General features: G+C 61.9%; 1 protein-coding gene across 6 annotated transcripts in view; it reads right to left on the reverse strand.

The window, feature by feature from the left end:
* NAV1 (neuron navigator 1) overlaps positions 1-24,079 on the reverse strand; it is a 215,089-nt gene that overhangs the window by 112,921 nt on the left and 78,089 nt on the right. For 5 of the 6 annotated variants that reach the window (XM_082462991.1, XM_082462992.1, XM_082462989.1 and 2 more), the window contains one exon: positions 18,557-19,342. The exons of the other annotated variant lie outside the window; for it this stretch is intronic. In XM_082462991.1, the coding sequence (XP_082319117.1) occupies positions 18,557-19,342 (786 nt within the window). The remainder of the gene's footprint in view (positions 1-18,556; positions 19,343-24,079) is intronic. 6 annotated transcript variants of the gene reach the window in all.

The raw sequence follows: 24,079 nt of genomic DNA on the forward strand, positions 1-24,079 counted from the left end.
CCGGTGATTTGGGAATGAATTCTTCCAATCACGAAGGACTACTTATGGGCTGGGCCAGAAAGCGATTCTTTTTTTCTCCCCTCTTGAGGACCCCCTCCTGCCGTCCAGCTTCAGAAAATGGTTCCAGGTGGTGAAGCCCCATGACCCGCAGTGGAACCCGAGCCCCAGAGGCTGGCGGGGGTCAGCAGGGGGCCGAAGGTGAGTTATGTGACGTGTGTGGGGATCCGCTGGGTGCCTGGAAGCACCTCAAATTCCACTGCTTTGTTGTAAACCTCTTCCCACTTTGTGATGAAGGGCAAAGAGATGATAGTACACATGCTGGTTCTCGGGTAACTGGAAGCACCTGCCAAGGGCCGCACCGGGCTCCGTGGTGGGTCACCGTGAACAGCAGCGGGGTCTGCTCAGTGTCCGGCCAGGCCTCGCACGGTTCCCCAGCTGCCCAAGAAACAGGACGCTCGTCCCTCCACTCGGCACTGAGGAAGCCACGGCTGGCCACCCTGCCTTGTGACTGGCCAGAAGGGCCTGTCAGCCGGGAGGCTGCCGGTGAGGGGCCGCGGACGGGCTGCAGAGGGACGCGGACCTTGCTGCTTCCAGAAGCAGAGTTGACCCCGGAGGCGGTTGTGAGACTTTCCCCGGAGACGGAGGAACGTCTGGCGGCGGAGCCCTGGGTGCCTCCTTGGTACCACCCTCCACCATCCCCAGAGCCCTGGTCTGGGCCCGAGAGAAGCCCTGGCTGAAGGAGTACCCAGACCAGGAGGAAACTGCTGCCCAGGGGCCCAGCTACCCCTCCTCGCTGCTGAGACCCCTCCCCCATAATACTTTTTGGTTTTAGACAAGTTTCCATAGCAACCCAAGTCCCTATCAGCCAGAGGGTTACCATGGCGACTGAACTTGGCTCTGCGTCCACAGCTGAGAAGGGCCCTGGGCCCTCACGCTTATCTGTCAAGCAAGGCTCACAGGAAACCAAGTGAAGGGAGGTTGGAGGGCGGAGGCCCGGGCCGGCCTCAGCGGGTGGCGGCAGCAATGGTTCCGGCCCTCCCACCCCCAGCTCTTCCCCTGCCAGTCCTCCCATTGAGGTGCCTTCGCCTTCAGACCATCAGTGCGCTTCCCCCAGGCCCTGCTCCTCCCCTTCTAAGAATCCTCCCTAAGCCCTTCCGGGCGGCTCCTGGGCAGCAGTTCCGGTCCAGCCAGGGCTGGTCCTCCCTGAGCGCCCGCCCGGCGTGTCACTCCCACTGTCCACGCCCAGCCGCCCCTGTTAACGGGTCTTTTCTCTGGGACCTTCTCCCCACGAGACGGGAGGCCTGTTTCCTGGCTTTGAACTCTGCACAGAGCTCAGCTGAGGAGGCAGAGCTGGGCATGGGGGCAGGCGGTGGGCTCGATGCTCCCAGCTGTAAACAGGAGGAGGGGCCATGGGGCACTCACACCTTCTGGGGGGCTGAGGTCCAGTCTGGAGAACCTGTTTCTCAGCCTCCCTCGAGTCCTCGCAGCAGAACCCGGATCTGATAAGCCTGTGCTTCCCCCGACCACCCCTCCCCACGCCCTCTCACTGGGCTCCTCTGTGCCCCGAGGCCTGTCTGCGGACCCCTGGCCCACACACCAGCAGCGCCGGGCTCAGATCTTAAAAGCAACCCACCAGATGCGGGGACACACTTACTGTGCTCTGAAACACATTCTCAAGACTTTAGTTGCATTCTCATAGAGCCTACGACAATAAACTCATTAAAAAAAACCGTGAAAGTGTTTGGTTAAGCTCACTTTTTTTTTTTTAGCCTGCAAAGAGTGTTATGTTTAAAATTAACAGCAGTATTATTTTTAAAGGCTAGCGTTAGGCTTTCCTTTCCACTCAGAAAGGTCCTGCTTGCCCATCAGCCATGGGCAGAGCTCTGCACTGGGCCGAATGAGCACCCCAGGGGGCTTCCGGCTCCCCAGAAACCCGCATCGCTCCACGTGCATCCACAGGCTGGTCCAGCCTGCGCGTCTGCTGGGCTGCGGATTCCCAGGGCCCCTCTGCTTTACAGGTTGTCTACGGCCCACACCCAGGCCTGCCCTCCAAAAGCGCCCGAGCCTGGCTCTGACAGCCAGGGCATGGGCGGTGGGCTCCCCTGGTGGGACCACCTTGTTTCTGAGGCACCTTGGTAGCCAGCAGAGCCCAGCTGTTGAGCTTGTGTCACTTACTAGCAGTGTCACCTTCAACAAGTAACTTAAGTTTCCTGGCCCATAACAAGGGCACGATGATGAGGATCACAACACCTACCGCAGTGAGTGGGTGTGACGATTAGCTGGTCTGTTATAACAAAGCGCCTGGAGCACCGCCTGGCGCAAGGGAAACGCTGTTCCCCAAAGCCGGGGTTAACCCGCCCCCGCCCCCGTTCCCAGGCCCTTCTGTGCTTGGAAAGACGGTCCTTTCAGGGCAGGGCTTTTCAAATTGCAGGTTACAACTCATCTGTGGGTCATGAAATCAGCTCGGTGCATTGTAACTGGCAATTAAAGAAAAACACCCACACACATTCAACAAAACAGAACATCAAGTACATTGGACACAGTATTGTTTCAAATATCTTTTGACACAATGTGTACACGCTGGATTTGCTAGAAGGTGTATTTCCTATTGGAGGTCAAGGTAGGAAAAAAACCCTCTAAAATCCACAGCTTGAGGGTGTTGTCAGTTAGTGACAACCTCCGTGTGAATGAGTTCTTGGTTCAATCCTGAGAAAGTGGGGAAGGGGTGGAGGGCAGGAAGGGGAGGATCAAGACGGCAAGGACAGCCTGCATCTCATGCTTTCCGCCCTCGCGGAGGACTGGAAAAGCTTCCTTTCAAAACGTTCTCCCTCAAGATAGCCTGAGGTTATTGCTGGAGATAAAGGCCGGGGTCCACGCCGTGATGGCTGCGTGGTTCCCAGGGAACTGGCAGACAAAGGCCCCTTTGGGGGCAGGTCTGCTGACCCGACAGCAGGCGGTGGAGGGGGGAGGCCTGACCAGAGACACGCTGCCCACACAGAGCCAAGGGCACGTGCCTCCCACGATGTGGTCTCACACGGTTCCCCGAATAGCGCTCTGAGCTAGAAAGGGTGGGGAAAACATTACACTCTATTGACAAGAGATGAGAAAACTCGGGGCCCAGGAGGGCGTATGATTTGCTCAAGGTCACAGAGTAACAACTGGCCCCAGAGTCCACACTCCTGTTCTAGCCCAGCCTAAGGTAGACCAGGTCTGCACAGAGACAGGTGTGGACGGGGTGGGGGAGGAGGCAAGGGGGTGTCAGCTTTGAAGAGGGTGCAGCTTGGCATGTCTGGAGCGGCCCGTTCAGTGCACGAGAAGAGGGTGCGGAGAGCGGGAACGACCAGCAGAGTGAGATGGGACGCGGAGCACTCGGTCACGTCTTGGGAAGATGACAAAACCCCTGAGGGCAGGGACCACCTCCACATCCTGCTGTAACCTCACAGCACCCAGCGTGGCCCTGGGCTCAGTAATACTTGTTGCCTAAGGAAGTGGCAAGTAGGCTCTCTGGAGGTCACCTTTAGCTCGAGTGACTGGGCACATCTGGGGCAGAAACCATTAGCATTGCCGGTGCCCCGGTTTACTGCAGACGGAGTGACTGCTATGGCCATCAACCTGGGCGCCGCCATCCCCTAAACCACCACAATTGCCAAAAGCATGATGACCACCACTATCAGCTCTACCACCATCACCAAGACCATCACCACCACCGTCAGGGTCATGACCACATCTGCCAGCTCAGGACACCGACTGCCCCCTCCCTTTCCTGAGCTCAGTTTGTATGAATCTCGTTCAGCTGAGACGAGCTTACATTTAAAAAAAAAAAAAAGGTTTTATTATTCAAAAATCCCCGAGATGTTGTTCTTGGATGTCTGTGCTTTGCACCGAAGAAACTTTAGTATCTAGGCAAAATGAGGTCCCCACCCCTTCCCCAGAGTGTCCCCCCCCACCGGGGCCTGCAGGGTCCTATTCACTGCCCCACAACTCCTGCCGCCTGCTCCCGGCCCCAGGCCACTGCGTGTCCCCCGGGGGGCGCCAGCTGGGACCTTCCCATCGGGACCCCTTCACTCTTGCCTCCTCCGACTCCTCCCCCACCATATCCGGAGTCACTTTTGAACGACACGAACCTGATGTCACTCTCCCCACTTACACCTTCCCTGTCTTCCTGCTGACACAGGGATAAAATTGAGCGTCCTGACCCTAACCACCCCCCTGCCCCGCCCCCCGGCCCAGCTTGGCCCAAACCCCTCCCAAGCCCAGCTTCCCAGACTCGTGCGGGACCCCGCCCTTCTCCCTCTTTCCTCCACACCCAAGCTCTGCTTCAGGCCCGCTGCACACCCTGCCCTCTGCCAGGCTGCTCCCCTGGCCCGGGCGGGAGGAGGAAGGCGCCCTTCCTCGGGGAAGCACTGCCCGACCGGCTGGCCCCTCCAGTCTAACCCCTCCAGTCTAACCATCGCTCCCTTTGCTTCTCCCACACGGCACTTACCGGGGCGATTTAAGGATTCCCTTCTGTGACTATGTGCTTAAGGCCGCCTCCCCCCAAACTCAAGTCCATGAAGACACAGGGTGGGTCTGCTTTGCTTACTGCTGTGGCACCAAAGACCACGCCGCCGCCTGGTTGGGAGCAGACGCCCAGCGCCTGGTGAGGGTCCCCGTAACCCCGAAGAGCACAGGGCTCTTTCTCCTTCCAGGTTACGAGCTGAGCTGTCGGGAGCCCAGGGACGGGCCTGGATGGGACGCCACCCCTTCTTCCGCCCGTCATCCTGGGCTCCTGCATCCTGGGGGTGGCCCGTCGAGCCTAACCTCAGGAGACAGAGGACAGTTGCTTGAGCCGCCCCCGGCCCATCTGCTCCTCTTCCAGACTCATGTTTCCTACGCTCAGAGCTGCTTGAGATAATCTGGAATTTTTTTTTTTTTTTTTGCTAAGGAGGGAAGCAAGATGAGAGTGGGTGTGGGGACAGATCCCCTTCCAGTTCTGTCTGGTTCAGGCTGACGCGAGTGTCAGTTTGTGTTCCCTGAACAGCCAAGAACAAGGGGGAGGGGCAGGATAAAGAAGGAGGAGCCGGGGGGGGCTGGGATGAGATGGGTCGGAAGGATGGTCCGAGTGACAAGACGGTGGGATCTGGAGCCCCTTCCCTCGGCTCTGGCCTCGGACCCCCATCCAAACAGGACTTAACCTTTGACAGGTGGCCTTCACCTGCCCATTCACTGCTTTACACATGAGCTCAGGGCAGCAAAGTAGACTCCAGCTGCAAAGTGACCGGACGCCAGACAAGTAACACCGCTCTCCCCAAACCTCAGGGAGAGGAGCAGCCCGCGGCACCGCTTTTCTGAACGTTTACCCTGGCACAGGTCACTGAGGGATGAGGGCATTTGCAACGTGATGGCAGGAACCCCAAACCTCAGCCGTCAGGCTGGAAGCAGGAGGCAGGGCCAACTCGGCCCCTTCATTACGCTTCTCCACCAGGGAGAAGCACCACTGGTGTGTGAGCACCAGCCCGGAGGGTTTCACCCGAGCCTCCTGGCCTGGGAGGGAGCCACGGTGACCCCCGCCCACTGCGGCTCTGACGGCCGGCCAGTGGCTCCAGGACTGAGGGTGCCGGGGGCACAGTGGGCACGGGCTGTGCCCAGGCAGCGCCCAGGCGCCCGGGGCGGGGTTGGGGGGGCGACCAGAGGACTCCCTGAGCTCAGCAAGGCAGGAGGGGTGGGAGAATGGCGGTGCGGAGAGAAAGGAACAAATGTGGGTGGGAGGCCGCTGCTGTCTTTTAATCAAATGCAAATGTAAGGCTGACAGCACGCAACGGGACTTGCCTAACTTCTGGGTCTGTAGTTTGGGCGGCGTTTGGAGAGGAACGAGCGCCCTGGGGAGAAGCTTCCTGAGCACAGGCTCCGTGCTGCTCGCAGGGAGGACCCGGGGACAAGTCACCTGGGGGGTGCGCCCGGGGATGAGACAGCACGGCAGAGGCAGGGCCCAAGGACACCCCAAAGAGAGAAGGGGCGTTCTGGAGACGGAGGGGCCTGGCTGCAGGGGGTGTGGGCTGAGGGCTCGTGAAGGCTCAGGAGGGAGGGCCCGGGACACCGGGACCGGAGGACAAAGGGTGCTGGGCTGTGTCTCCCTCGTCTGCCTAGTGCTCCCTGAGGACAGGCCCTCCTCCCCCTACGACCCACACAGTGAGCGTGGACGGGTAATGATGAGGCAGCAGCGGATTAAGAAACATCTCATTTAAGCCTGGCAGCCGTCCAACGAGGTAGCTACAGTTCGACCTGTTGAACAGGTGAGGAAACCAAACCTGGCCCAGGGCCTCAAGACCAGTTAACACAGAGGCAGGATTTGAACGCAGGTTTGTCTGCCCCGTACCCTGTGCGCCTGACCACTGTGTTCTGTGTCTTTCCTTCCAGGACCCCCGGCAGAATACACAGAGCTGCTGCAAGCAGCTTGCAGTGAGAAGCTGGGAACTTTGTGATTGTGATTCAGAGATAGGATCTCAGCAGGAAACCCCATCTCTGTGCCTGTGGGGAAGTGGCAGGAACCGAGCCCCTGCCCAGCCCCAGGCCTGGCTGGGCTCCTCTGGCTCAGAGGCAGGGCTGGATCCTCTGGGGCAAATCCCGTCCCATCCCCCACCGGAATCCCACCCCCAACACCAGGCCAGTGGGCCCCCAAGCCCGGCCCCAACACCCAGGCCCTCGCCGCACGCCTGTGGGAAGGGACGGGTCAGCGTCACCCCATCACCTGTGCTTCCCTGAGATAAGGAAGGAGCCAGGATGTCTTGGCCTCATCCCCCCCCAGATGTCCTCCCAGCTGTGTGATAACAAGCCAGCAGGGTGGGTTCCAGGTCTCAGCCCTGGAGGACGTTACAAGGACCACCAGAGGGGCTGTTGGCCGAAGGAGGGCCTGGAAACGGGGCAGGACGATTCCAGAGGACCTGGGGTGGGGACGGGACAGATCAGGCCACCACAAAGCTCCGGGTCAGGCCTGAGTCCCCATCCCTCCCAGAAATGAGGGCACTGCCAGCTTGTCTCTGATCTGGACAGGACCCAGGCCTGAGCTAAAGTCCAGGAACCAGGTAATGAACTTGAACACAAGCTGCTCCTTCTGCCACCTTCACACACCCACTTTCAACCCCTCTTTTCATACTGTTTCTGCTATTTTCTTTTTATCAAAGTCTAAACAGCCACTCGGCTGAGGAATGACCTTAATAAACACTTTTGATACAGTCGACTTCTGGAGAATGTGTTTTCCCTGTCTCCTGTGATGGCTCTCAGGCCATCACCCACCAGTCTGCCACCCCCCAGGGGAGACTAGCAGATCTCTGGCACAGAGGAGCCCGGAGCCGTGGGCACCACGTTCTGCCTCGTGGACCAGCGGCAGGAGGGTGGGTCTGTGGTTCAAAAGGCAGCAACCAGGCGTGCGGGGCAGTAACGAACGCGGAGCAGGAGAAGAGGCTCAGTAAGGCCGGCCCCCTCCCCCCGCAAACCCGGCTGCCCCTGCCTCCACCCCCAGCCCTGCAAGACTCTCCCTGTCCTGTAACAAACTCCCCCTCCACCCAAGCTGGCTGCAGACACAACCAAGACACTGAACTGAACTGAACTACCAGGGCTGAACTGGAGCCAATCCGTGAGTGACGCCATTGGGCTCACTGGTCGCCACCAGGTCTGCGGAGCCCCGGGATCAGGATGAAGAGGCCGGGGGTCTGAGGCCTGCAGGGAAGGCGGCAACAGAACGAACCGCATGGTCATCGGCGGTGCCAGGCTCCCTGGCTCCCTCTTCTATTGAATCCCCTTCATTACCCCCGCGCAGGGCGCGTAAGCTCCATCCTACAGATGAGGGACGGCTTCGAGGAGGGCGAAGGGCAGCCAGCAGGTGAGCAGCAGGGTTCATTTGGACCCTCATCTGCACGACTCAAGGCCGGTGCTTTCCTCTTAGGCCAGGCAGCCAGGGCCCCAGAGACGCCGGGTTCCGGCCAAGGGCGGACACGCCGTCCCCTGCAGCTCTCGGGCCGGCCACGGTCCTGCCGGGACAAGTGTGCAGGGGGGCGACGTGAACACAGCTGTGCTGAAAGTGCCCCAACCACAGACCCCACACACTGTCCTCAGCCTGGCAGCGGGGACCAAGGGGGGCCGGGGGACGCGCTCGGCTGCCTGTGCCGCCAAACTCCTGCAGGAGACCTCAGAACAGGGCCACGCTATTTAGAATAAAGGACAGGGCGGCTACCCAGAGGATCTGCCGTGTCTGTGGAACTCCGCAAGGCCAGAGTTCTCCACCGGCGAGGGGCCCTGTAGCACCGTGGTTAAGGAGGCTGGCGCTTGAGCCAGTCTGCCCGCGGGTGGTTCCCAGGCTCCTACCTTCCTGGCTGTGTGACTCTGAGGAAGTTACTTAACCTCTCAGTTTTGTCACCGGTAAAATGAGGATAAAAACAGCACCTAACCCACTAAGTTGTTCTTGACGGTTAAATGAATGAATACACGTACAGTGCTCAGCGCGGTGCCTGGTACATATCACATAATGATTGACAGATAGTGTTATGAGCCCCTGGATCTTCCGTGACGCTAACACCACCGCCCCCGCCCTCCACTTCCTGCAGACGCAGCGTTCGGCAGAATCTAATCTAGAAATCAGGAGCCACTGGCCACGGGGGAGCAAGGAGGTGGGGGGGGGGGAGGAGAACTCAGCCCCTGAGATGAAGACAGGGCTGAATCTGTGGCCTCAGCCCGGGGCCAGCCCTTCCCTCCCCGAGCTGCCAGCTGGCAAGTCTGACCCCTCTTTGACCACCAGGGAGGCTGAGGCATTACAGGGCTTACTCAAGCTCCACGGTTACGAGGGACAGGTCCAGGGTTCACAGGCAGAGGGGCCAGGGGAACGGCTTATCCCAGGCGGACGCAAAGGGCCCTGTCTCTCCGGCCGGTCTGGTCATCCTCATTGTGGCCACGACCTTCCCGTCCACGGGGGAAGCCCTCTCCCCATAGCCTGCCTGCAGCTCTGGGCGTTGCAGCCCCAGCACCGGCCACGGCTGCCCCGTGACTGTCCGTCCGCGGTCTGCTTCCCAGACTGGACACGCTGGGACGCAGGGTCCCGGGACCCGAGGAACGTTTGCCGAGGGCCGGAGAGAACTGATTTTTACAGATCGGGGCTCTCGGGACCGTATCAGCCTGAAGGCTCTAGACTGTCTACAGGGCAAGGGGGGGCAGACATGCCTACTTGTGCCAGAGGCAAAAGAGTCTGGATGAGCCCGAATCAAGCCTCGGCTGAATCTCAGCTCTACGTGAACTTGTCGAGTGACCGCGGGCTCCTCTAAGCTTCTTCACGTCTAAGTCCGTGTCAGAGTGGGGTTTCCAGTCGACAGCGACGCACCAGGAGGGCCACACTGGCTGTTGAAGACGAACAGCTCCCACACCTGCGGCAAATGAGCACTCCTCCTCCACCCCCGCCCTGCCCCTGGGACCCCACGACTCGGCACCCACGGGGTTAACTTCCGGCGTAACAGGGAGCCCCAGGCATCCCCAGTTCTGCAGCCTGGCCCGAGAGGATTGTGAAATGGTCTGCGAGGATTGTGAAATAGTCTGCGTGTGACCCTTGAATAGTGTCTCATTGTGAGGCTGACCTGGGTTCCCACAAAGCGCTCAGCACAGCTGGCAAACAGTGGGTGCCCACTAAGTGCTAGTCATTGCTGTTGTCAATCCCCAGTGATTCCTGCCTCTGGGTGTCCCGGGGACCACCATGGGGCCTCAGGAGGGGGTCTGCTGACCCCCCTGCAGAGTACAAGGCCGAGCGGCGTCTTGGGCTCTGATGTTTCTTCCTGGGAGCTCAAACCCTGCGGCCAGGCCCTGGGAGGCCCGCAAGCCACGGGCTGGGCGGAGGTGCCCAGCAGGGAGGCCTTGCCGGGCGTCCAGGAGGCCTCCTGATGTGCAGCAGAAGCAGGGGCGGCCTCTCCAGGCTGCCCACTGAGCCTCAAGCCAACCCCACCGGGTGGGCCGGGCGTCGGGCGGCCCAAGGCTGAGCCCTGACCCTGGGGCTGGGGAGCGGCCCTCGCGGTCCCTGCTGTCCACATGACAGCAGTAGCACCGCCTGCCCGCCCGCCCAGGGGGCACCGCAGCCATCGCTGCTGTAACGCCCTCCCCGCGGGGCCGGACGAAGGGAGGCCAGGCGGTGAACGCTCCAGCACCCCTGGACGCCTTGTCACCGTCCATGGAAACCCTGAGACATTGTGACACGCCTGCGTCCTCCAGCAACCCTGAACTCTTGGACTCCTGGGGGTACCCGACTCCAGGACAAAGCCAAACACCCCAGCTCCTGGGACAGTGGGACCCCATGGCAATGCCCAGGGCACGGAAACTGGTCCAAAGAACAAAGGAGGAGGAGGATTTGCATTGGGTACAGGGCTCCCCATCCTCCCCTGGGGCACCCGCACCACCTCGAGCCCTCCCACCCGGGACGGCCCTCGAGGACCGTCTGTTCCTAGGGCTCCCAAGCGGCGAGGTCCAGTCCGGTCCTCCCACCCCCTCCAAGGAAAGCTGGGTGGCTGGAATGCCTTCGCCCCTTATGCCAAGTGTTTCTGATTCCTTTAAACAGCTCCCAACTCCTAACTCCTTCAGGAAGGCTTCCCGGATGGAGCAAGTACCCTGGAGCCGAAATGCAGTGCCCGCCCTACGCACGGCTCTCTTTTCACGCCAACCGAGTTGTACGTCATTGGAATACTCTGTCCGTCCTCACACTGGTTTACACGCTGCTGCTGCCGCCATGTATGGTCTGATTCAGCTTTGCGGTGGGCTACGGGTCTAGGCTCTCCCGGGGGCTGGGGCAGGAAAGTACTGACCCCTCAGGCCTAATCAGAGCTGCTGCTCATCAAAGACAAACTTCTGGGCGCAGAGGCGTCCTCCCCCTCGTCCCTCCCATGTGGACACTGCAGGGGCAGCAAGGGCCACATTCGCTCCAGCGAACAGATGTGGAACTTGCGAGGCCCTGGGCCGGCTGGTGTCCTCACTCAGCAACCCTCTCCCAGGACCGATTCCAGAGCCGGGACTCTTTCGGGGGCCTTTGGGGGCAAGCCCTGACAGCTCCCACCCAAAGGTCTGCCCAGAGCCTAGCGCAACCCCTGGGGCCGGTCATGGTCACGTCAGGGCCGCCCCCAACCTGCTCGTCCACCTCCTTCCCTGCCTCTCCCGCAGCCGGACGGTACCCACGATGAAGCCCCCCGTTTACCTCCTTCTTCCGTTCCCATCTCTGCTGCCGGGATCCCAACCTGCATTTCAAAGCGCAGGTCACTTGTCCACAGCGTCCCCTCCTGCCCGCTGCACCGCACTCACCCCACACGCCGACCGGCTCCAGGCCAGCCTGCTCTCCCCCGCACCCCTTCCCAACTATTCCGTAGCACCTGCCCTGCCCTGGGATGAGCAGGAATCCCTATCTCCTCATCCAGCAGGCCAGCAGCTGGCGAGCGGGGCCCAAAGCCGCAACCCCAGGAGCTCGTGCTTTGTCCACAGCGACCGCTTGACAGCAATCCTGAATTAAATGGAATAGAACTCAACACTGTGGGGGGAGGGGTCTTGAGGCTCCTGGAAGCTGACATCACAGGGGTCAAGGTCAAGTCCTGGCCCCGCGGCCCACCTGCTCTCCTGGCTCGGGCGGCCAACCCACCGACCAGTGTCTCTGTTTGCTCAGTGGTAAGCGCAGGGTCACAGGGTCACTGTGGGCAGTAAGTGACTCACTAAACCTAAGGGACAAGAATCTCATGCCCCACATGGTCTATGGGTGCTGGTTATTGGTAGGTCATCACTTTCTCTGGGCCCATTTTCCTCCTGTGGAGCATCAGGTCCCAGAGCCCTGGGGAGGCCACTCCGCAGCCTGGGTGTGCTGGAGCCCGTGGCCTATGGCAGCTGAGGGCTCTGCACAGAGAAGCCCGGCCTCCCGGGTGGCTGCCTGCGCCCCCAAAAGGGAGGGCCTGCTCAGCGGTCACCAAGGGCAGAGGGAGCCTGTGTCCTCCTCAAGGCTCTTTTCTGGGAGAGGAGCCAGGCAGGGAGCCCCAACCCCTGCGCTCTCTGCCTGGGGGTCTCTTTGGGGGAAGCTGTTCCAGCCTGGTCGTGGTTCAGACTCTTTCACGCCCGGACAGTTGTGTGCGCGCACACACGCGCACACACGGACACACACACACACACACCCCTTCGGTCTGTGCGTAGCTGCTAGGGGCCGAGTGTGCAAGTGTTTCTGTGCACCGCTCCACGTGACACACCCAGCCCCTGTGCACCCTCGTGCACACCCTGACTCCCAGCTCCATCTACGTCCTGGGGGTTTACGTCTGGACGTGAAGGTTTACGCGCAGGTTTCCCCACACACTTGCCTGTCTTGCGCTCTCAATCTTCACTACCTCCCTATGCAGCCCAAGGTCACGGCTGACTGCCTGGCTCTCCAAGAAAACTCCAGCGCTTTTCACCAGACCACTCCCCATGGCAGCACCCCAGCTGGACACCCTTCCAGACGAGCCAGCTTCCCCGGGGACCAGCCTGGGCACACAGGGCCCACACCCTGGCTTCGCATGCCCGAGGCTCGTGAGCAAGCACCCTGGGAAGTCGGTTCAGAGCGAGCGCTGCTGCTCGGAAATTAGAAGACGGTGCAGGAACCGCCCGCTGCAGAGGCCCTGAAACATATCATCGGGATGTCGAAAATAGACCTGATGAGGGCTCAGGCCAAGGCCCGCCCTGGCCACCGGCCAAGCTCTGGCCAGAGCTGAGCTGGAGAAGAGCCGCGCGGTAAACAGGCAGCGCTGGCGGCGAGAGCCTGGACACTGCCGGAGCCCGAGCCCTCGGGGTGAACCTGTAACATGCCCAAGGTGGTGTCCGTGCTCTCCCGCCTCAGTGCCAGTGGGGACCCCGCACGTGCTCGCTCCCCCCACCGGCCGCACCCCTGCAATCTGCCCCTTCTTCTGCCAGAGGCACAGGTGCCGATCAGAGACGAAGAGCTGGGATCCGCCCTTCCGGGCACACGCGGCTGCGACCACGCCGGACACGCCCTGGGCACAGCTCCGGGAGACAGACACCCTCCGGGGGCATCTTCCCGGTCTGAGCCCTGATGCCTGCTGGTCAGAAGGACGCCTTGGACCCAGGGGGCTCCGGTTTCCTCTCCCTGCAGGGGCCGGGTCCCCAGAAGCCACAGTAGGGGAAGTTGCGGGGGGCGGTGCCCGCTCTGAGGGCTGACGCAGCCTTCCAAGGCTTCCACGCAGGAGCGCAGCCTGCCCACACAGGGCCAGCGAGCTGCGCCCGGCCCCCCGGCCTTCCTCGGCAAGAGAGGGAGGCTGCGGGCCCCGGGGACATCAGACGCAGCTGGGTAATGCAAACAGGCTGTGGGAGGAGGTCAGCCAACGCAAATGAGAAGCATGTGGCATCCACTTCCCCTTGGCTGGCAGGCCAGCCGCCGCAGGCCTCCAGGCCGAGGGAGACGCTGTGGGAGGGAGCCCAGGTCGGCCAGGTGCTGGGGGACAGACCTTATGAGGGGTGGGGGGGTCCAGCTGGGGACTGGACTCCACGGGGCCCAGGAATCAGGGGAACAGCTCGGCCCCTCCCCCTACCAAGTCTTACTGCAAAAGAAAAGACAGACGGGAGAAAGAGGAAAAGGGGGCGAAGGGAGGAAAGATGCGAGGGGATGCAGTCAGGCATCTGAGAGGCAGGCCAGCCTGACCCGAGAGGATCCGGAGAGCAGGTCTGCACCCACAGGTGGAAACTCTCAGGAGACAGAAACTCTGCTTAGCGGGCTTTCTGATAACGAGGGCTTTCCAGGAAAATGAGGTAGTGAGCTCTCTGTCACTGGGAGTGTGTAAACAGAACACCCACTTGCCTACGATGCTAGGAGGGAGTAATTTCTGCTTTAGGTGGGTGGCTCAACCAGACAATTTCCATTGTGTGTTCTGTGAATCCCAGGGGGGAGGCGGGGGCTCTGCACGGAGAGGGTTCTTCTCTCCCGGCTGTACAAGAAGGCGACGCAGAGCAGCAGGGATGGGCCTGGGGGCTCTGCTCAGCCGGGTCAGCGCAGGACCCGCTCTCCCTGGAGCCCCGTGGAGCGGCCTGCACCCCCAGCCCTAGAGGTTAGAGGCTGTGGGCTGTGGGCACGGGTGTGGGGGGCGGCCCAGAGCAGGCCGAGGCTGGAGGTCTGCAGAAGACAAAGCCTCCGGTGTTGGCAGCTGGGTGGGGACAGGCCACAGGGGTGGCGGTTGCGGCCGCAGGAGATGTTAGGGGGTGGCACGAGAGCTAATGGTCAGAAAGCAGCCCAGGATTCCAGGCGACTTGGTGCTGTTCCGCCTTCAACCCCCATCCAGGAGGGCCTGGGGCCTGGGGGTGGAGCCGCTGCTGACCACCGAGGGCATCTCCCTTGAGAGAAGCCCTGGGCACTTCCCCTCCACGTGTCCTTGTCCCCAGAGCACAGGAGCTACCCCAAGGCCTTCCCGTCCCCCATCCGTTCTCGGCAGCAGCAGGGCCGTGGCTGCCCAGGGATGGGGAGGAAGACGGCTTTGGCTGCAGCGGCCTGAGCAGGGCAAGGCCCAGAGGGTAAGAGCAGGACCCCACGGGCCCTGATGGAGCCCGAAGCCTAGCCCTGGACACGAGGAGAAAAGAAACGTCCTCTCCAGCGCTACCCTTGAGGAGGCAGAGGCCCCGCAGCGGGAAGGGCCTGTGCCAGCTGCCCCTCCGCTACGCACGCGCTCACCTGCAGGCCTTGCCTTCCTTCACCTGTGGCTCTACAAGCCCGGGAAGGCTGCAAGTCAGCGCCCTCACTCTCCTGCCGGGCCTCTGGGGAACCACTGGGAAGGCACCAGGAACGGCCCTGCGTGTAGAGCCTTGGGCACGAGAGTGTGGGTGAGCTTGCACACGCGGCCTGGCTGCTCGGGCATTGGATCTTGGAGGACTCCCAAGAATCCTCCACCCACCGACCCCCCAGTGCACTGAATAACAAGGAAGAAAGCCATCTGAGAAGCCATTTCTTCCCTCCCCCTATTCACAGCATCCCAGAATGTAATCTCTAGAGTAAATTCCCACCCCCCCACAAAAAAACCCACATCAACCCACTGGCTTAGAAACAGATAATTTCCTGACTTCCTTCCCCTGCTCTGTTTGGCCTGCGTCTCTGAGGGCCTAACCGTTGTCACGGCAACCCCTCACGTGGGTCCAGACACTTTCTGAGGAAGTGGGACCAGGCGCTCCAGCCGCCTGGGTTCCTTTGCACCTGACCTGGTCCCCTTGTCTGGAGGGCTGAAAAGGGGGTGCAGTGTGTGTGGGGTCACCAGACTGCTTGGAGGTCCTCGGACCCAGGGCTGAGGAGGTGGAGGAGTGTGGTCGGGACGGGATTGTGTACGTAACTGCTCTGAGTTAAGACAGGCTCTCTTAGGCACCTGGGGCCCTGTCAAGGTCTGACCACCTCTATCTGCACCCCTCCCTGATGCCAACAGGTAGGAGAGAGCCATGGAGCAGCTCTGCCATTCACAACTGGGGAACGTGAGTCCCAGAGGAGGTCACAGAGCTTAGGACTTCTGCACAGGGAACTCAGGACTGCGGCCTCCTGCCTGCCCCAGACCCAGGCCAGGGGCCGGTGACCTTCCCTCTGGAGCCGAACTGCCTGACATGGACTGTCCACCAGGGTCCGAGGGCATATGATCCCTGAGACAGGCCCCCTTCCCCCGGACACTCACCCCTCAGTCTTCCAAGTTTCTAGGGTTTCCCAGTGGGACCCTAGTTCTTTGGCAGCTTCCAAAGCGAGGGAAGGGCAGGGCGCCTGTCTGGACCATCTGGGCCCCAGCTGATTTCTGGCAAGCCATGATCAGCTTTCATTCCCTTTCATTCCAGAAAGGCTCTTATTCGGGGATGCCTCACTCCCTCTCCCTCCAGCAACCGGGGCTGGGCAGCTTCCGGGGTCTGAGATGGTCCCAGGGAGTAAGCGTGTCCTGACTTGGAGGCTCACGGGTGTAGAGCCTGCGTCCTTCACCACCATCCGGAGGCAGAGGCGTCCACTCGTCTCCCCAGGGGCCACTCTGCTCTCCAGGGAGGGTCCTGACAACCCGGACACCTTCATGTGTTCTCCTGTTCCCCCACCCCATCCCACACAGGAGAGGGGCTCTACCTGGCCATCATCTTCTCCCGCCTCCTCCCCTGCCCTCCCCGCTCCACCCTTCAGTGCCCCCGCACTGCCCTCCTGGGGCCAGCCCCGCCCGGGGTCAGTCCAGCACATTCACCAGACTTTCCACCCCTCTCCCCGCACCAGCCCCGCCGTGGGGTCATCAGGGCCGGTCTGGTGGCCCATGCCCAGCACACACCAGCTTGGTCAGGCCCCTGTTTGCCCGCTGACTCCCCTCCCTCAATCAGGTCCCCTACACAGACCTGCGACTTAGCAATCAGGACAGACGTGCAGAATCTGCCTTCCCATCACTGGCTCAGGGAAGACTCCAAGCCCCTCGAGATTCTGACCCTGTGTTTCCGGACCGCCTGGGAAATGGGGCCTGTTCTCCCCTCACTCCCAGGGCGCGCTTTGAGACATGACAAGTGCTGAGTGGGCGTGAGGGGTTACAGCAAAGCCTCTCCCCCTGCCCTCCTCTCCCCTCGCCCACCAGCTCTACGACTATCTGCCAGGGTTTCTGTGGTCACTGCCTCTTGAGATGCAACTAAGAGGGCTTCGGCCAGGCAGCTAGGTCCTGGGGCAGTGTAGGGACGCGCAGGGCTGGGGAAGCCCTGACCTTGAAGGGGGGCTGTGCCCTCTATTCTTCTGTGTCGCTGACACTCCCTCCACTCCCCCCAGAGACAGCCCCCGCTTCCTCTCCCCCATCCCACCCCACCCCCTCGTAGCCCTGCAGAGAGTGTTCTCCCCACCTGCCCCTGCACCTTCCCTGGCCTCAGTCACAGCTCAGTACCACCTCCTTAGAGAGGCCTAAGCAGGCCCCGCCCCCATTTTCTCCACAGCCTTCCTTGGTGCCTGGAATTTCTTTCCTTCTTTTCTCCTTTACTGTCTGTTTCACCCCCATTAGACTGTAAGCTCCTTGAGGGCAGCACTCGGCACAGGGGGGAGGGGTGGGGGAGGGGTGGGGGAGGGGTGGGGCCGCCCCTCAGCTTCTGCCCCCACCCTCATCCCCACGGGTCCCTGCCTGCGGAGGCCGGGCCTTCAGGCCGCTGCGCCCCCCTCTTTGCCCTTGTCCAGACCCCCGACTGCCCCTGCAGAGCCCATATGCGGCCTCCTCTGTGAGCCTCTGAATCCAAAGCTCCAAATCCCTGCCCCTGCTCGGGGGTCCCTCGTCCTGGCCCACACGGGGCCTGTGGGTCCCGGGAAGGTCGCGGTAGGTCGAACCAGTCTTCCCAGCTCTGACTTCTCCAGGCCGCCAGGCGAGCACCTCACCCCCCATTCCCACGCGCCCCACCTCGTCCTGCCCATCACTCGGACCGCAGCCCGCGTCGGTCCCGCCCCTCACACGCGCACGCACACGCCCCTTCCCAGCCCCCAGCGGGGCTGGCAGCCCGCCTGGTACCCGGGAAGCTCGGATCCCTCGGCGCCGGAGGACCCACATCCCCGCCACCGCAACAAGTCCGCGGAGCCACGGCGGCCGCCCGGCTCCGGGCCTCGCCGCTGTCCTCTCGTGGCCCCGGCACGGCCCGCGCCGGCTCCCGAGGCGCAGCGGCCTTGCGTCCCGCGCATCCCGGGTCCCTCCCTCTCAGGGCACAGGGTCCCCGGGGAAAGCAAGCGCAGTTCCGGGCCCGCTCCGGGTTTTTTGCTTAGGCTCTTCAGGCTCGGAGAACAATGGGGCAGCTCTCTGCGCTTCCTCCGCCCGAGCGAGCTTTGTTCCTCCCTTCCCGCCCGCTCGGCTTCCATTAGCCAAAAGGCAAAGGCTTCCCAGTCAACCAGGAGTCTCCGCGCGAAAGCCCAGACCTTTCCACACGCCCTAAAAACCTGGGGAGTGGGGTGGGGTAGGGGTTTGGCCCAGGCCTGGGGCCGGGGCCGAGGTACAGGACACGCGTCCAGATGCGGGCAGCTGGCTGCCCGCCTGCCCCCAGGCCCCCGTCGTGTCTCCTTGCCACAGCCCATACCCGGGAAATCCGACTCGTGCTCCCACCGGGGATCCAGAGAGGAAGCGGAGCCTCAGCTCTGCTCCGCGGCCAAACAGCCCTCACATCTGCTTTCCCCACATCTGTGCTCTAGATCGGCTCCCGCCGGCGCTCCCCGGCAATGCTGAATGCGCTCTTGCCCCGCACAGACCGCACACGGCAGAGGTCACCAGCAGCCCCCCAGGTTTTGCCGTATTAAGATTCTAGGCTTTAAGATCCCGGGAAGCTGATGGGCTCTATTTCTGAGGAGCTAAGCCCCCCACCCCATTGTCCAGCCTCACCTCCGGCAGGCCAGAGCAGAGCCGCAGCCTGGGGACGTCTCTACCAGGGCGCACTTCAGCCATATGCACCTGGGGATGGGCCAGCCCTGTGCATCTGGGGTATGCAGTGTCCCCGCATAGCCCGACCCGGGGTCTAGAGAGCCCCGCCGCTCTCCCCACACCTTCCCTGGCAGCGGGCGAGGGGAAAGGCAGGGGTGGGGCAGGGAGGCAGGACTCACCCAGCACTTGGCTGAAGAGCAGCTGCTCCAGGTCTCCCAGCACGGTCACCACGAGCTCGGGGTCCACCTTGAGGAAGGCGCGCTCCTCCTGGCCCTTGGCGGGGGGCACGGGCCCGGAGCCCTTCTGCGCCTTGGCTTTGCTGGAGAGCAGCTCGTCGTCCGACTTGCCGTCGTCGCTCACGGCTGCCTCGGGAGCCTTGCTGAGCGGCTTGACCTCGGCGTAGGGGCCGCGCGGGATCCGGCTCGGCTTCCCCAGGCTGGGGGCGAGCGGGGCCAGGGGGGTCTTGGCGCCGCCCGCTGGGCCGCCCTTGGCCTGGAAGAGCGAGTGCTCGGACTTGGACAGCGTCTTGGACATCAGCGGAGCCTCGCGGCCTTTGGGGCCCGCCTTGCCTAAGCCCTTGGGCGCCTTGGCCATGTCGTCGCTCCACTCGGGCTCGTAGAGCTGCATCTTCTTCTCAGAGTCCGTGAGGAACGAGAGGTTGGTGAGCGACTTCTGCTTGCGCAGGTTGGAGGCGGGCGGCCCGCCGGGGACTCGGCCGTCCACGCTGCCGGACTTGAAGACCTTGAGCTCCGCCGCGCTGGCCTTGGCCATGCCGCCGCCGCCCGGCGCCTTGGCGCGCTTGGGCAGCATGCCTCTGCCGTCCGCCGCCGCCTTCCTGCCCGCGCCCCGAGGCTCGTCCGCGCCCTCGTCGCCGCCGCCGCCGCTCAGCTCCACCTCGGGCTGCACGCTCTTGACGCTGCCGCCCAGCATTCTGCCCGCGAGGAGCGCATGGACGATCCGCGCGTCTGCAGGCACCGGGGGCGGGGGGGGGGGGGGAGCGCGCAGGGAGGAGGCGGGGGAGGGGAGGGGAGGGGGAGAGAAAGGACGGAAGGAACCGAGGAGGAAGGGGAGAGGAAGGAGGAGGGAGCGAGGGAGCGGGGAGGAGGCGAGCCGAGGCGCCCGGGAAAGAATCGCGAAGAAGGAAGCCGGGGAAAGGGAAGGAGCGCGGAAGCCGTGGAGCGATGGGGCGGGGTCGGAGGAAAAGGGGCGGGGCGGGGAAAATACAAATCAAAATCTTAAAATCAATCAAAGAAGAACGCAAGCCCCGCAGCTGGCTGGCGCTCGGAGGTGCCCGGCGCCGGGACCCGGTCCCCCGCCCGCCCGCCGGCCGGTGGGTCCCGTGGGTCGCGCGCCGCCCGCCAGCGGGAGCGGAGGCTGTGGGCTGCGGCTCGGAGCGCAGGAAGGAGGGGGGAGGCGGAGGAGCCGGCGGAGAAGGGGAGGGGTGTGCGCGAGCGCCGGGAGGTGGGGGAGAGAGAGTCTATTTCTGGCTCGAGAGGGGGTGGTATCTGCAGCCGAGAGCCAGGGGCGGATGAGTAGGGGGTAGGGGGAGATGAAGGATTCGACCCGGTCTTCTCCTCGCTTTCCCCGCCGAGGCGGGCAGGTTCGGGGCACGGGTTGCCCCCTGCCGCGCCCGGAGGTGGGGGTGGGGGCGGGGGGCGCGGTGGAAAGGTTCCGTTGAGCTGGTATGGGCGTGCGGGTAAAAGGGTTTGAGACTGGGCGGCTCGGGACGCGGAGGGAGAGTGGGCTCGTGGGGCCTGGGGGGAGATGAGGCGGGCGTGGAGAAACAATATCCAGGTCGCCCGGGAAACTCCCGGCCCCCCACTTGCCTTCAGTCTCTGGGGCTCCAGGCTGCCCTCCTGAAGTGCGGGATGCCTCCGGAGGACGGGGGCAGGGGGTGGACGAGGGTGGCTTGGAAAGACGGGGCCCAGGGTTGACTAGGCAGGGGCCTCAGGGCCTTGGAGGCAAGGACTGACTCTCGGGATCTGGAGATTGGGTTCCCGGTGACTGCATGACCTTGTCAAAGTCACTGCATTTCCCCCCCCACCCCCGGTCTTCTCTCACAGCGGTTATAGTACCAGCTTCAGAGGTAAAGGGACTTTGGACCTGCAAAGCGCTTTGTCAAACCCAGGGCATCAGGAGGAAGCTGAGCACTGGCCCCTTGCCTGCCAGAGCTACGGTGGAGCCTGCAGAGCACTTAAAAACGACATTTTCCGAGCCCTTCTCCCTCCCCTCCCACCCGGGCCCAGGGAAGAGAGCTGGGGTGGGGTGGGGAGCGGAGGCTAGAGGCTGACGAGCAGGCAGCCGTTTGCAAGGGGCTGTCCCTCAGTAGAGGGCGACACTGCCCATTCTCCACGGCCTCCCAGGTCAGGGCCAAGTTGCCTAAGCAAACGGTCCTCCGGCAAGAAAGTGAGGGACAGGAGAAAGGGAGGAGTGGGCCCCAGCGGAGCCACACGCTGGGGAAGGCACAGCCCTGAGAACTATTCGCCAGAAAGCACTAGCCATCGGATACCTGCCCACCTCATCCCCAACCTCCATCTCTCTAGCCCCAGGCCCCCCTTCACCCTAGAATCGGAGTCTCCTGCTTCACGCACTCTGCTAGCACTCATCACAGCCTGCCTGGTGTGAGAGGCATTTGTGTACGTGTCCGTCTCCCCCACCGGCACCCACGCTCTCAGGGACGGAGCTGTGTCTCTCGGCACCTTGGTGGAGCAGATGCTGCCGCTGTATTGGTAACGTGGATTTGGAGGCCTGAGGGCTGTGCCTCGGGCCTGCTCCCTGCATGGCTCCTGGGTCCTGTCCCCAGGACTCTGTCTTCCGTCATCCCAGGCCTGGACTGAGACACTATAAAGTCTGCAAGTCCAGGTGTCGTGGCAGAGAGGATGCACTGACCACAGTACTGAGCACTGACTTCTCAGGCAGAGGGGTGTTTGGTAGGAAACGTGGACCCTTGGCTGGGCATGGGAGAAACAGAGAAAGATGGCGATTCTGCCCTCAGGGAACTCAATGTCTGGCAGGACATGCAAGATAACAATACAAGACCTGGGAAAATAATACTCCTTTTCATGGGAAACAGCAATGTCAAGCACATCAACACATTCGCTGCAGGCAGACAGACGGAGGTGGGTGTATACTGATTACAGGAATGACAAGGGGGAGACTCCCAACCCCGGAGGACAGAGCCCCTGGCTGTCTCACTGATGTTGTAACCCCAGGGTCTGGCACTTACTTAGGAGGTCCCCAATACACATGAGCATAGGAGTAAGAGGTCGTGCTGGCAGGTGGGAGAATAGGTGGAGGAAATCTCAGAGGCTTCCTGGAGTAGGATGCAGTATAAATAGGGAAGGGTTCAAATGGGGCAGGGGGGTGGGCAGGGAGCAGGGGCAGTGAGTGCAAGTTCACTAGAAGGTCCCGTGGCAGAGGGCACAATGCAGACTGGCCTCTGGGCCTGTGTCCAGCACTTAGGAGACTCACGGGTGGGCTGGGATCGTGATTTCAGATAGGGAGTGAGACGCAATAGGATGGGTAAAGGGGCTTAAGTGGTTTCATGCCAGAACTTGGTCCGGGCACAGAGAGTGCCCAAAGGAGGAGGCCAATCAGGAGATCTTCCCTCTGGGCACACACGGGACACTCATGCTTAAGCCCAGACACAAGATCCCAGCTCAAGGAGGGGATCCAGTCCCATCGTCAGTGCCAAAGGTCTGGGTGACCGTGCGCTCCCTCCCCCGACACAGGCCGCTTTTCATGAAATCACAATCGCTTCTGAAGTCCTCATCCTTACTCGGGGTCTCCTCCAGTTTGCACAAGACACAGCTAATTCAATCACGCGGGACTCTCACCATTCCTAAAAACAGCAGCTTGAGAGTCTGGGGACACTTGTTCCCTAGTGTACCAGGTTACAGTAGTTTGCTTGTTGTGTGTGTGTCCTCCTCCTGTACACAAATTCAATCTCCTCCTTAGCAGACAAGGAGCAATGAACCGGCTGCCATCTAGCCGAAAATCATGATCTGCGCCGTGGTCCACCCCAGCCCGTGCGCGCTGCTGTAGACAAGGTCCGGCGCCTCCTCCGGCCCCTCGCCTCTGGTACCCACGTCTGTAGGTTCCCTCCTCCCACATCAGTCCCTGGAGTTGCTCTGACACTACTCCACCTGTTGCGCTGTCCACTTGCGCTTCCTGGTCCCTGGATGCCCACTGCCCTGGACCTGATCCTCCTGCCTTCCTGGGGATCTTACCCCCTCATTGGCTCCTGTGTTTCAGCCTGGTCCCTGCCCACTCTCTTTATTCCCCTGTGTCTCCTCTCGAGGGATATCACATGCCCCAAACCCCATGCCCGTCCCCTTCCTTCAATAAACAGCTCCTGAAATTTTGCCTCCTTCTAGAAAAGAGGGTTTTCCAGAAGAGAGGCACCAGACCCCCTCCATCCTCCCTCTGCATGAAACACCACCTGTCAATTTATGAGACAGAAAACACCTTCCGTGCTCACCGCCTGGGTTGATTCAGGGCTGATCCCCATGAGGACCGGTCCCCCCTCTGTCCACCCAGTACTGCTCACCTTCCCGCTGTCCCTCTCTAAAGGGTCTTGCTGTGATCACGGGGTGGTCCCTTTAAATCGTCATCTTGGCGTCCTGGAACTTACAGACGCTCCCCAGTGAGGCCTCTCCCTCTACCCGGCTCTCTTTATTCCTTTCACATCCCGAGTTTCCCACCATCCTCTACTGCAGTGGGAGCGCTCGGCTGCCGTGGCAACAGCCATTCCAGCAGCAGTCGATAAAGCCAATATATGCTTCCTCAAGTGATCCCTAAAAAGAGGATCCTGCCCTGTCACAGCACCCCCAATCCCAGACGGCAGCCCCTCCCACTGAGGGGTTCCTGCCCCGTCCCCTCTCCTCTCCCCACTCTGCAGGACCGCCTGGCCGGGAGGGTCCAATGAAGACAGAAGGCGAGGGTCTGTGTGCTGAGGCAGAGGCCCGGCTGGGCAGGGAGTGGGTGCTGTTGACGCAGTGGCCTGTGGCGGGGGCTGCACCCTGCCCGGGCTCCAGAGGGGACTCGGGAAGGAGGCTGGTTTGGATTCATGGAAGTCCCCAATCTCCAGCCCCCCGAAATCGCTCATCACCCCACTCCTCTCTCTCCAGAGGCATTGGCAGTCTCTGCGGTGGGCGTGGGATGAGCGATTTGACCACATCTGTTGACCGATAACTTAAAGCAACTTGAGGAATGAAGATACAGGCACACGGCCAAGGACAGGCATGCAGTGTGATGTTACATCCCCCGCCCGTGACTGGAAATGGATGTAGCCCTGGTTGTGGGAGGGCATTCTGGGATCTGCCCCTCGGTTTGAGAGAGGATTTCTGGGGGTGGGGAGTGAGGAAGAGAGGAGAAGTTGGGAAGGAGGGCTAGGCTGCCCCCACCTGGTTGACCTTGAAAGGTGACCTTGGGAGAAGGTGGGATCTGAGGCAGGGGGAGTGGGCAGGTGAGTCCACACTTGGTTCTCTCGAGGGCTAAGGGCAGAGCAGAGAAGAGGGGAGGGTTCTCTTGATTTCTATGCCCACAGTCAGGATCTGGAGAGCAGGGGCTGAGCGACAAGCACCTTCTTTAACGTGTCCCCACCTGACCCCTGTGATGAGGTCCTTCATCACGTCCCGACACCTCCACCTTTGTGGAAAGCCCTCCAGCCACTGATGCCCACTTCCTTCTGCCCTTTTCTC

Source organism: Balaenoptera physalus (genome assembly GCF_965194825.1).
Source record: "Balaenoptera physalus genome assembly, chromosome: 1".
Taxonomy (NCBI): domain Eukaryota; kingdom Metazoa; phylum Chordata; class Mammalia; order Artiodactyla; family Balaenopteridae; genus Balaenoptera; species Balaenoptera physalus.